At 44.7% G+C, this 13,787-nt stretch overlaps 1 protein-coding gene across 6 annotated transcripts in view; it reads right to left on the minus strand.

Annotated features, from left to right (window-relative positions):
* PEAK1 (pseudopodium enriched atypical kinase 1) overlaps window positions 278–13,787 on the minus strand; it is a 284,302-nt gene continuing 270,792 nt past the window's right edge. For 5 of the 6 annotated variants that reach the window (XM_021097994.1, XM_021097992.1, XM_021097993.1 and 2 more), the window contains one exon: window positions 278–7,181. In XM_021097994.1, coding sequence (XP_020953653.1) covers window positions 6,021–7,181 — 1,161 coding nt within the window. In that variant the 3' untranslated portion in view covers window positions 278–6,020. The remainder of the gene's footprint in view (window positions 7,182–13,787) is intronic. The other variant, NM_001244188.1, reaches the window with a different exon arrangement.

The raw sequence follows: 13,787 nt of genomic DNA on the forward strand, positions 1-13,787 counted from the left end.
CATGGTGGCTGGTCACCAGGGGGCGAGCTCACACAGCAAACCCACAGCCTTGCTGGCTCTGGGGGAAGGCTCAAGGCCTTTGCCACCCCTTCCATGCCCAGTCTTCTCGATCTAGGGAGGGAATGAAGAAAAAATACAGCCCAGGTCAGCAGGGAGGAGCATCCAAGAGCGCATGCATCCTAGAGGTCAAGATATAACCATGTCTGCAACCACTACCCACCCCACCTCCGGCAGGTCTGCGTGGGAGAGCTGCTGAAAGGACAAGCGCTTGTCCAGGTTTTAGTGTATATGAAAATGAATTTATTTACACAGTAACATGATGCCACAGAGAACACAGCAAAGTACCACAGCAAACCAAAGGGTGGTGCCACCTGGTGACAGAGGGGACCTTTCATTGGTAGATTTATAAAACGCTAAAATATGTAAGAAGAGAGGTGAAGCTCCAGGAAAGAGCAAAAGAAACAAGAGTTTCAAAAAGAGAGTATGGGCAGAACCATGGGGAATGAAAGAGAGAGTGGAATGAGGACTGCCACGCGTCAAATCACTGAGAAGGACAACATCTTGCTTCTGCCCTCATCTCACGCCAAAATGCCCGGCATGTCATCAACAGAATATCCCATCCCAGTGTGTTCACCCTCAACACCCTTTAAAACTTACGGGAACGGATAACCAAGTAGTATTTGGAGAAAGTTTCCTGAAGCCGTGTGGTTTATCTTTCAAAGATGCTACCCTGAAGCCATTAGGGCTGGTTCAACATTCAAGTTATCATGAGCACAGACACACACACACTTTCCACACACTATACGGGCAAAGTGGATTTCCCATACTATAAGATTTGTAGCAAAATATATGACTCTGTACTTCTGCTAGGTTAAAAAATGTCCGACCTCTTTTGATTCCCTGAAACTTTCTTGATTAAAAAAAAAAAAAAAAAAAAAAAAAAAACAAACCAAACCATGGAGGCGAGTGGATGGGTAAAGGTGAGAAGCTAGATCAACGAGGAGGCTCTCTGGAGTGGGAAATGTGACGGACGTCCAGGATGCGAGCCCCTGCAGCCCACCCAGGTGGGGAAAGTTGCTAGCAGTGGCTGATGCAAAAACCTACTCTAATTTCACACAGCTGCAGAGAGGGGTGTTTAACAGCTGTATAGCACCTTGTACATTCTGGGCACTTATAAATACTAAATGATGGTGATGATGAGTGGTAAACACCTGGGTAGGAAGATTTATAAAAACTATTACAATTTGTTAAGAAATTTCCCAAGTGTTCTTTAAATAAACCTATTGAAACTACCACATCTCTTTAAAAAAAAAATCCTCAGCTCTTAATGACATAGATATGATTTCCCAAGCTGAAGCCCAGTCACAATCACACCAAGGAGGGAGGAAATAGTTCCTCCTCCTTAAATACTGGGGAACTCTATAATCTGCCCAAGGTTTTCTTCTTCTTCGTCTTCATCATCATCTTCCCCCCCCCAATACACATAATGGACTTGTTTTTTCAAAAAACAGGTGCTTTTTGGAGACTGGAGTACTTCATCAGCTGAATACCTGGATGTGGAATGCACGTGAATTCTCCTCCCTTGGCATCTCTCGTAACTCTACCTCATCACCTTAGAAGCATCAGGACAAAAAGGCTTGATTTCTTTGGTATAATCTCTATCTAGGATCTTGCATTACACATCTTGTGGCTGCCCCTGTGGCATCTTTTTTGGTCCATGGAATCCTCACTTTTGGTGCTGCTGTCAGCACACACAGCTGGGCTGCAGTGCACACTTCAGCAAGGGTGGCACTTGGATTTGTCTCGGCACAGCACTTTGGGCCTTTGAGAATATGAGCTTCAATGAGGTAAAACTAACGACCCGGTTTCGTGGGCAGTCATCCTGTTCACTCATTAGGCTGAACCAGAATTTTTATTCCTTATCAACTAGTGGGGGGAATAAAAGCATGTCAGAGCTGGCCCAGAGAATCAAGTTTCTCTCCCCACTCCCTCCAAGTATCCTAAGTGCAGTAGCCTAAGTCCACACCAATTTCCAGAACCAGCCTGTATTTTTTTTTTTTTTTCAGATCCCTGCTGTTAACATCTAGGGGACAATCCTAGTTGCAGATTATCAGCAAAACAAGTCAGGCTACTTCCCAGCACCAAAGTATTCTTAACTCAAATTTGGGAAGCCGAGTGCATCCTTTGATGCCTTACTTGTTTAGTAGGCCCCAAAGAGCTTTCACTCAAATTTTACAATGCTAGAAAGCTTTAAAATACAATTTTAGGCAGTCAAACCCTAGAAATATCATTAATATTTTCCACGTTCACAAACTTATTCTGAGTGTGGAAGCCTAACTGGCCCCCACTGACAATGAAAGGCTACACAGTCTCAAAATCCTAACAAACAGGTTTTACTTTAAACCCTCTTAACATCAGCAGGTTAGGGAGTGTGGGTGCTTGTGCCCCCCCCCCCCCGCATACTTCAGCCGGTTTATCTTCTCAGGGCAAAACTTGAAACCCACTGCCACATTCTTAGCTTCTGATTTTAACTTAGCCTAGGGGTTGGTGGACCTGCAGGAGTCTTTTGTTGTTGATTCCACAGGTTTCAACTGCTCTTTTCCCCATCCTGTTGTTATTGTTGATGAACTGGCTTTTGCACATCACGCTAGCGTGCATGTACCAACGGGGCTTTCCTCAGGCTGGCAAGGGAGACTTCTCAGCCCTGGTCTTCCCTGTGGAACGTCTAATTCTCTTCCTCCCCACACGAGGTTATCATGCTGACAAGGCACTCTGCTATACATTCAGACTTGGTGGTGGCTACTCTAGCCACTGTCCTGTTTCTCTGGTACCCAAATGCGTACGAGAGGCTATTCTTGCTCATACGGCTGAAGGAAAAGTTCCAAAAGCGGCTTAATTGTTCAAATTCTCAATATAAATGGAAGAATCTATAGTAAAGACGTCAGTGAAGGAGAAAAATCCATTCAGTACTGAAGACAATAACTTGGTGTTCTTTGAGAAAATTTAAAGTGCTATGCTAGTCACAATTCAAAAACCTCATATATATATATATACACATACATATTTGTACATAAATATGCTATGTATGTCTGTGTCTGAGGGTAGGATTTCTTTCCAGTTGATGAGTAAATTCAAAGTTCCACTATAATTAAAATAGAAACGTAAAATGTTTGTGATAATATTAGACTGAATTTCATTATTTTGGAAAAATATTCTGAGGACCATCTGATGTAATACTTCTTGCCTAGAAAAATGGTTACCTTGTCTATTCTGCTCTAACCTGTAACATCTTCTTCCCTCCCCGCTTTACCTTCCTTGGCCTCCCTCAGAGAACTATTAATCCAGCCACTTGTCCCGGGGAAGGCTGTGTTCTTCGTCTCACTAGCTGGCATTCACTTGTTGCCCTTAACAAATCTGAATATAAAAACAGTACTAAGCACGTCTGATGTGAAGAGGTGCTTGGTTTGCCAGTGCTATAAGATCATGGTTGAGGAGGGTGTCCATGCTTATAATACCATAGAGTTAAAATGAAGAAGGCTGGATCCAAGTCAAAACAGACACAGGAAAAAAAGGGGTGGGGGTAGGGGGAAGAAGATACCAAGAGAACAAATAGAGGGACTGGGAAACATTCTTCATTAAATATGAAACCTCATTAAATAGTCAACATTCAAATTTACATGGGAAGGCACCACAAGAGTGACATTGAGAAAGTGTCTCAATATGCAAACCATGGAGGCGGGTCGGGGGGTGGGGGACTGCTAAGGGAACGTGCTGGATGACAGGGTCAGTGGTCTATGTGCTGCCACTTCAGTGTATAATTAGGCAGGGAGTTATGTGCACATGGGCTATGCTAAGGTGAACCAAGAGGCAAGGTGCAGCCATGTCACAGGACACCGAGAGAGAGTGGACTGCTGGCCTGCAGCGGCACGCCCACCCTGTGGCCATTCCTAGGGGCAGAGCCTTGCACCCAGGCGAGAGGAGGCAAAACTCTTTGTGGGCCAATCGGCTCTCTTCCCTGGAAGTCCTGTACTGCTGGCCTGGAGGACAGGGACATCCTCCACATGGAGCCTCGTATGTTCCATTCTCTTGAAAAAAATAAAAAAAGAAACAAAGAAGAGCACAATAAAATACATTCTCCTTTCCTGATCCTCTTTGATATAGGTGAATCACATGAAAGGCTGTTAATGTTAAACATTTAGAAACTTCCAAAAGGCCACTAACGTGCTATCTAAGTAATACTGCACAACCAGTCTTGGCTTTAATAAACTCTACACCAGTAGATGAGGGGCCCAGGGCTATCTCACCATTGAGGTGCAGAGATAGACCGTGTCTATCAACCCTGCCACAGGTTGCTCCCCCAGAGGCCTGGCCTCACTTCCAGCATGTGTGTGCACACACGGGCACACACGTGTACACACACTCACACTGTCCGAGTGACTCTTGGGATTTCAAGGTTGAAGTAAACAGATACTCACAGTTTTGAATCACTCTCTCTCTCTCTCTCTCTCACAAACACACACACACACACACACACATTCGGTGGAAGGAACACTCTCGTCTCCCAGCGCAAATATGTGCCAAGGGAAGAAGGGGAGGGTTTCTGTGGATATTGCTTCAGGTGAAGTTGCAACATAAACATTGTATATACAGCTAAAAAATACATACAAAAATTGCACATATATCCATACGAGAGGAGCACAGACCCCACGTACAGTGAACAGCTCTCAGCCACCCACCTTGGCAATCAAAACTCCCTGTGAGCTGTCCTCCAGAGCCATTTCAGAGTCATCAGGACCAATGTGCCCGTGCAACGGCAAGGCAGTCTCTCTAGGAAAGGTCAGCACTCTGAGGAGGAGGTCAGCAGTCTGATCAGTGGCCTCCTCCCCGCTCCCTTGCCTTCTGGCCATCCTAACAGTCAGCCGTGTCATGCCCTCTAAGGAGATATTAGGGCTCAACTGACAGCCTTTTCATTCAGGGCTGTGGTCTACAGTATTTGGTAGACGAGTTAACACCGGCTACTGATAGATGGAAACTGGCCAATTACTGCTTAGGGGGAAACTGTGATCTGGGCACCGCCAGCCCAGGCTGCCGATGCTGACAGCTCTGACAGTAACCAAAGAACGGTACTTTCAACTCTGTTCCCCGATAGCCCCTAGAGAATTGCACATGCAGGAAAATCATCTCCTTTTGTCCTGCCAGCTATTTATAAGATTTGAGCTGCACTCCACTCTGATGAGGCACTGGTGATACCACCTTGGGTCAGCTCTGTAATGGGCCACAAGTGGCCAATAAACCCAAACTTCATGGCAAGTACGGACAGAGTAGAGGTGAAGGGGAATCAGGCAGTGGCAGCAGAGGGGAGACTTTTAGGGCCATCCTCCATGCAGTGCACACACTTATGGATGACAGAAATGAAAATGGGCTTGTGACCCAAGGGATGGGATCCCTCCTTGTCTTTCTACTCGTCTGCTGAACAAAGGGTATAGTCCCCGGAACCCAAACTGGGCTGATCCTAAGGATGGCAGTTCTGTCTGGTAAGAGAGTCAGTTACTGATCCTTTAAAGGAAGAAGGTCTGTCATGAGAGCTTAGTGGATGATAATAAGAACTGGTTAAATCTGTCTATTGCTAGTGAGAATAAACACACGGTGTTAAAAAGACAGGTGATATTCAAAAGTATGGAGGAACCGGATCCAGCTCACTGAGTTCATACTAAAGGAGCTGTCCCTTCAAGGATGTGTCTTCATTTTTTCCCTGCATTTTGGGACAGTTAGGGCGGAAGGTACGCCAATGCAAGGCAGCTGCTCATGGGTGCAGTTGACTTTCCACAAAGTAAAGATGGACTCGGCGTCTCATTGGATTGGAGCTGAGGATTCCCTTTCTGAATGGACTCAATTGTTCACAGATGGGGGTGGAAGGCTTGTCTTTCTTCTTGCTTTGAATTCTGTGTGAGTACCAAGAAGGGGGAGTGTGTAGGCGACGAAGAAGGTGACAATGAAGTAAAAGCAGTAACTGGGATATGTTAACGGGGCTGCAGGATTTTCACAATACAGCTGAGGGAGTCTGGAGTAGCAAAAGCCAAATACTGAGCACAAAGCCAGTCCTCAAGGCTGACGCCCCCCTCCCTGTCCAGGGACTTCTCAGCAAACTTGATCATGAGCAGTGTTCGCTTGATGTCTAGCCAGTTTTGGAGCAGGGCGTTCCTCTGCACTGGGCTGGGGGAGGCAGTGAAAGTCTGGAAGAGATCCTCCCGGGGGCCCCAGAGCAGACACTGCAGGATGCCCTTGGCATCTGAAATGAGGATCCGCTCAGAAGGGTTGGGGTTCAGGAGGCAGCTGGCCAGCTGCTGCAGGCCCCGGGAATAGGGGGAGCGGAGTGGGATGCGAGGCAGGTCTGCTCGAGTGTATTCCTTCTCCTTCAGCTCTGGGTTCTCATCGAAGGGATTGGGCAGGTGCAGCATCTCATAGATGAGGATGCCTGTCTGGAACTCGTCACACTTTTTATACTGGGTGGCTGTGATGATCTCTGGGGCGAGGCGGGACTGGTCCCGGAGGATCTCGGGGTCCACCAGATGGCTCTTCTGCTTGGCTTGAGAGAAGTTGCTTACTATGAGCCTCGTGGGACAGGATGAGGTGGGCCCGGGCTCCACAGGCCCAGGGCCCTGGCTGGTGCCCCCGGGTTGGTAGTGGACAAGCAGCAGGTTCTCCAGACGTAGATCGCAGTGAGTGACATGGTAGGGTTTGAGGTGCTCCAGGCCGGAGCACAGTTGTAAGAGCAGCAGACACACTTGTCTCTCATATGTGTCAGGGCTCTTCCCATGCTGTGCCAGAGAGTCTCGCACAAAGTCGGCCACGGTGAGACAGGGAACCTCTCTGGTGATGACCACAACGTGGCTTCTCTGCTTCCTGCTAATGACCGCCTGGCTTTCTTTGTGGGATGACTCTGCTTCAGAGCTGGGCTCTGGGTTTTCCCCATCAGTTTCTCCTTTCACCTCTTCTGCCGCTTCCATTTCCTCCTCTTCCTCCCCTGGGGCATCAGGATCCTCCCAGGGAAGCAGACGTTTGGGAACTTCAGCCAGGAAGTGACCACAGTCCTGCTGGATGTTAAAATGGACAGCCAGACTCTGCCGGACAGCCAAGCTGTGATAATACTGCTGTGATTCTTTAGCTTTGCTCTTACAGATCTGAAAGAAGAAAGCAAAGAACACAATTTAAAATCATACTTTCAGAACCAGGCTTATGGTATGTAAAGAAGGGTTAACTGGAAGGTGACCAGTAGGAGGTTGGAGTGGACAAGCAACAGTGTTACAGTAAAGATACAGAGAGCAAGCCCTTCAGAAAGGGTCCTGTGCTGAGTGACAATAGCAATGGTTACATGCCTGGCACTTTGTATGTATTATCTCTAGTTATTACACCAACTCTTCAAGGTAGGCTGAGGACCTAAGAATTAAAAAAAAAAAAAAAAAAAAAAAGAAATCCAGGGCTACCAGTTTGCAAACCTAAGTTTAACACTAAAGCTTCCTCTTTCCACTATACCTTACCACCTCATCTAAAAAACTGAATAAGAAATAATCATTTTCCACCTGCTTTCTATGGAGGTTTACAGCCCAGACTTATAAAGCAGCTCAACAAATAGCTCATAAAGTAAGCCAGAATACCTTATTGTATCGCTGGTCAGGAGAGTGACCTACAATTGGCCAGGTAAACTGTGGGTTTTCCTAACTTTTCAATGAATGTTATCATGATGGTCATGACTCAGGCACTCATGGTTCACTGGCAGACAAGAGATGAAAAGTTTGTGAGAATCATGGGTCTGATCAAGTCAGAGCAAAAGGAATGTTTTAGTGGCAGGGGTCTGAGTTTTATGATTTCTCTTAACAGACCTCATTTAAGTCCCAGTATTCAGGCAGTAAGGCCTTTCAAAAAGAACTTAATTAGGTGGTTATGGATCATAGGAGAGTTTTTTGATCAAAAACATTAGACAAGGAATTCCCGTTGTGGCTCAGTGGTAATGATCCTGGCTGGTATACATGAGGATTCAGGTTCGATTCCTGGCCTCACTCAGTGGGTTAAGGATCTGGTGTTGCCATGAGCTGTGGTGTAGGTCACAGACGTGGCTCAGATCCCCTGTTGCTGTGGCTGTGGTGCAAGCTGGCAGCTACAGCTCCAACCTGACCTCTAGCCTGGGAACTTCCATATGCTGCAGGTGTAGCCCTAAAAAGGACAAACAAAACAAAACAAACAACAAACAAACAAACAAAATTAGCCAAGAATTGTACATATTAAAGCAACTATTGTATTTCTAGTCCTAAAGGGTTAGAAAAGCAAAAAGTAAATAAAATGGATTATCCTCATGATATGATATGGGAAGCTGACAGTGGAAGGCCAGTCTCCAACACTAGTTCATAGATTATAACAGCCTGGTCAGCACAGCTCCTCCACGACCCTGGGGACCAGGAACACATCTGCCATTTTTCCTCCCCAGCCGGAGCATGGTGCCACACCTCACAGAAACCACAGCCTTCCAGCAACAAGCGCGCTGCAGTGTTTACATTGCCATTTATTGCCGTAACACAGAAAAGCAAATTTAAAAAAGGTTTTCTAGTCATTTCTACTTAAAAAGAAAAATGTACAATTTTTTTTGAGAGTGCTGATGGGTCCTCAGTTCGGAGAAGGAGTATGCTCTGATTTCCATTCAAATAGATATTTTTAAAAAAGGACCAAAGGCAAAGAAGTCTCAGGGGAGGGGAGCTTCCCTCTCTTGCTTACTGTATTTATACATATTTATTACAGTTAGAGACTTGATATGAGTGATCAATGCCCCCCTTTCCCAGAGAGAGAGAGACAGAGACAGAGAGAGAGAGGGGTCTGAAAACAGGTTTCAAGTCTTTTACCACATGCCTAATCAGTTAGAAACTTCTGGTCTTGAAACAGAGATATCCCCAGGCTGAGTTCAAGTTCAAACATATATCTTTCAGAAAGTATTACCTTTGGAAAGCTCTCAGAGTCTCAGCACATGCGGTATAATATATAATCCTATATGCTCATCAATCATAACATGAATTCTTTCTATACTATACTGCTGGCAATATTTCATAGTTATGTGTCATCAGGTATTTAAAAATCCTATACCAGTCATCTTTTAGTTGTTTAGGAGTTCGATCCACAATATGGCATCATTAACCCCATTTCTAGTTTTAATAATTGGTTCAAAATCACATTGCATGCTAGAAAGAAAGTTCAAAGGTCTCAACTCCTCAGTCTTTGAAAAGTCAATCAAATATCACTGAGTCTGGCTGAATGAGGCTGTTTAGTTAAACTCACGCCGCCATACTATAGAAAGAACACTCATCAAGGACTTGGGAGGCCTGGCATTTAGCCCTGCTACTAGCTGTGTAACCTTGAGCATTTCTTTTCTCTAACTCCTAGTCTCCCTACTGAAGGAGACAATATAAAGTACCGAATCCTCCTTTGCAGGACATCTGTGAGAATCAAATGAGACAAAGTATGTAGAGCATATGTGTACACTACAAAGCTGTAGAAACGTAACGTTGATAATGATAACAATTGACTTCTAAATATTAAAAGCAATGCATTATAGAATCATCATTTTTTTTTTTTATCAAAGAGAGGAAGACAGAAAAAATGCATCTTTCTTTTGAGTCTGAGAACCACGTGCCTCAGCAGTGAGGCTCTCTGACCACGGGTTTGACAGACACCAGCTAAAGAGGAACCGTTAGCGCCACACCTCCAGGCCAGCTCAGTCCTGCCATAAAAGTCAAGATTAGCGATACAGTCTAAATCTGAGACAGGCTAACCTAAGGCGAAGAGAGAGAGAGAACTGTCTGGCCAAACTGTAGTTCAGTGCCAAGTTGCACTGGAAAAAAACTTGCCACCTTGTGGTTTGGCATTAGAAGCAGAGAAGATATTCTAATTGAGAGTTCTATTCTAATTGTATCTACACACACACACACACACACACACACACACACACACACACCCCAATTTTTATAAGATACCCCAGAGCTTTCTGAGTAGATAAGAACGTGGATACTACAACAAGAATTTATGTTTAGCTTCACAGATCAACTTGAGATAAAGGTTCAAAGTGATTTACTAAGAAGAAATGATAAATTGTTCCATCATTTTTGATGTTCGAAAGGCAAATAGTCTGCCTAGATAGCCAAGCAGAGTAGGTGGCACTTCCTTATCGCTTCATCTTACAATATGCAGACAGGCTAAAGAATAATGGGGCATTCTAGTAGTAAGGACGAAGGAGAAAGGGAGAAGACTGCAGTGTGAGAGAGGAAATCAAAATACTAGGGCTTTTAATTGGCTCATACCCATGAAAATAATTGCAGCCAAACACAGACCTATGGAGATTTCTATAATAGGATTTCTCACATGATGAGCACCTCATAAATCTTTATTATAGAGCCTTCTATGATGTTAATTTAGGTGGGATGTTGTATTATTCTAAGCACCACATAGTAGCCATTTTTCAAATATTAATAACTTGACTCCTTTAGTTTTTTAAAAAAAAACTCAAAATGACCTGACTTCAGATGATAAATTTCTAGTCCAAAAGTCATTTCAGAAACTAAGCCACTCTTTCCAGAACAAATGGACAAGGTTCTTCCTGCTGGTTGTTGCTTTTTCCTCATTCCCTTACCCATATTTTCTCTCCCGGAGATCAAAGTAGCTTCTTCTTGGCCTCCCATCTTCATTTATCTTTCTTGAAAGGAATTCACATTCCTGTCTTACAAAGGGTAGTTGTCTTGAACTGGAGGAATTTCAAGAAAGATTCTGCCTCCGCCCCCTCCAAGAAGAATGATTTCCACAGGACTCCCAGGCTGCACAAAAATTTTGAAATAGGAACAAAACTGGAGCTGGAATGGTCCCCTATCTCATTGTAAGAGTCCCTTTTGCAATGAGAAAAAAATTATCTCCTATTTTTTTGACTATGTATGGGAAAACCTATTTAAAATGCCAATTTTGTCATACTCTGTACTGTCTGTGTTTTGTGAATGGGAAGAAAAATCCAAGGAGAGTCTGAGCCACAGTGACACTAGAGGGAGCTGAAACATCAAGATCCAGCAGCTATCTGCATGGAGACTGCAGCGACAGAACAAAACCGGGCTGGTGAAGATTGAATCTTGTAAAATATGCCATAGGTCCTCCAAATGGACAAATTCTCGCTTCATAAAGGTGGCAATTCCAAATTCATGCAAAGGGAACTCCTTGTGTGAAGGGCACAAGCAAGAAGGGCCGTCCATCCTGGGCACAGCGACCCCTGCCTGCTTTCCCACTCACAAGGCACATCTTCCAGAGCTACCTCTACAGAGGAAACCAGAACATCAAAAAGGACAGCCAGCCAGCTAGTGGTTCCATACCCACCAATGTGGATAACACATGGTCACAAAGACAGCGGCTGGGTCCCTCTGAGTGTTTGTCTGACTTAATAAAGACGAGTAAGGCCAGAGAAGAGGAAGGAGAAATACTGATTCCTATCAACTGATCAAACAAGTATCTGAGGGCTCCTCAGCACTTCCTATCTGTAGGACATGGCATCCCGAAGCAATCGGCGGCCAGAGGTCCCAAATACAGTGAGGCAAGGGCTCTTTAATCACTGATAAATCATCTGTTGGAAAATGCTTCCACAATCAGGGCCAAATTACCCTCTCCTGAGTCCTTCGTAGAGCCCAGGTCAAAGCATACATCACTTAGACAAGCCTGATCTCAGTGGGGAAACAGAGCTGACAATGGTTCCTCACACACAACCTGAGAAGTTGAATTCCAAACATTCATTTCAGTGCAGGGGCTCATTTTCTGTGTTGCTCATGGCAACTACTCTGCATACCTTTGAGGCAAATTTGCCATCATAAAGTATTTATGTTTGTTCTAATAATCTCAACCTAGATAGCTAACTTTTAAAAAGTAGACTGTGGGGGGCTTTGACTGTAAAGCCTCATTAAAAGCAGATGGGAAGGAGAAGACGGTGTTATGGGTCTACTACTATTGACCCTTTCGGAATGCCCACGATGCCGAGGACCTGTACAGAGGGTGTACATCTTGCTGCCCCTTCAGTACTGGGGGGTGGAACAGACATTCACCTAAGGCAGCGAAGTGGTGGTGGTGGGGGAAAGAAGGTGGACATTTGGCTAAACAGCATGGCATGGCTATGGAATAAATCAGCTGCTGAATGGGGAGGGATAGTATCCATTTCTACTTACTTGACCCTTCCTTCCAAAGGCTCCTTGAAATGCTGGTGTTTGGGGTGGGTGGGGGTGGAGGGATGGGTTTCTGCTCTCTCCTTTTCTCACTGATACATTCTCTTCAGTAAACTCATGGTTCCAACCACTATGATACATTTCTGCTTCCACATCTACATTTGTAATCCAATCTGTCTCTGAGCTTTAGACTTATCTATTCAATGGCCTACCTGACTTCCCTCCATGCATGTCCCATCCTCTACGTAGATGCCTTAAACTCAACATAACTGGACCTGAACCTTTTCTCGCCAAATTCCCTGTTCTTCCAGTATTCCCTCTCTTGGTGAATAACTCTGTTATCTTTCCCAACATCTGGCTGAGAAATCAGGTTCACTCTGGATTTTCCCTTCATCTTCATTCTGTGCTTCAGTTAATTACCAACCTCTATTGAATTTGGTCCCATTTAACTTCCAAAGTATCCTCTTTTCTCCATGTCACTGGTTACCATTATCATTTGCTGGTCTTACTACAAAAGATTTCCACCTGGTCTCTCTGCCCCTTATGTGATTCTCCTCAAAAACACCTTCTATGTGGTCACCAGAGCCACTTTTCAAAAAAAACTGGATAAACTTCCTAGTGGTTCCTCATTATCTTCACAGGAGAAAGTCCTGGCTTGGCCTCCCTTCCTAGTCTTATTCATCCATCATGTTTCTTCTCCTTTTGCCACATTGAACTATCTGCAGCCAGGGCCCCACTCCTTCTCTCCAGGTGTTCTCTCGGATTGTGGCTCCTCTTCACCCCTCATCTGCCTGAGGGGTTCCCACTTATTTTTGTCAAAGCCCTCACATGTGTTGTGTCTGTCAAAGAGGAAAAGTGCTAAAAACCCTAAGCCTCCTTTCTGTGTTTCATCTACATCTCATGTACACGTCTCTATCATTACAGCTGTCACATTTTTTGTCTGTCTTGAGAGCAGATATTTGTATCTTTAGGGCCAAGCACAGAGCAAGGCCCCTAGGCTCTGCTCAGTATATCTGCACAAATACTGAGAAAGGTGACATCTCATCTGGCTAGCCACAAGGCTTACTTACTCAGAGCAGTGAGAACATATGAATAGCTTTTATGAAACAGTTGGAAGTTGGCGAGGAGATGGGGAGGGAGGGGGCAACAGCAGATAAACCTGAGTAATAAACCCTCATGACCCGACTACGCCAGTGAGTAAAATCTGAACAATGAGGGCTGTCTGCTGAGTCCAGGCTGGCTTGGAAGCTCAGGGGGGTTGTACTGCACAAGACTAAACAAAATAACATAGCTCTTCATCATTCCATTCAATTTTCTCTTTTCCCCAAAGAAAGCAATAATTATAAAATACAGGGCTCTTCTAAAATACTCTACATTGGCTTTTATTTTTCTGTTATGGGCCCAGTTGGCCTAGTATGCCTTCAGCTGACTTCCACTTTATCAGCAGGGATTCACATTCCTATCTCACATTGTGCACTTTACAGCGCCTCAGTGGACCTTAAGTGAGATGGATATTGTAGGGAATGAATTGTAGAGGGATAAAAATGAGAAACACTGAAG

This window comes from Sus scrofa, chromosome 7, assembly GCF_000003025.6.
Source record: "Sus scrofa isolate TJ Tabasco breed Duroc chromosome 7, Sscrofa11.1, whole genome shotgun sequence".
Lineage (NCBI taxonomy): Eukaryota > Metazoa > Chordata > Mammalia > Artiodactyla > Suidae > Sus > Sus scrofa.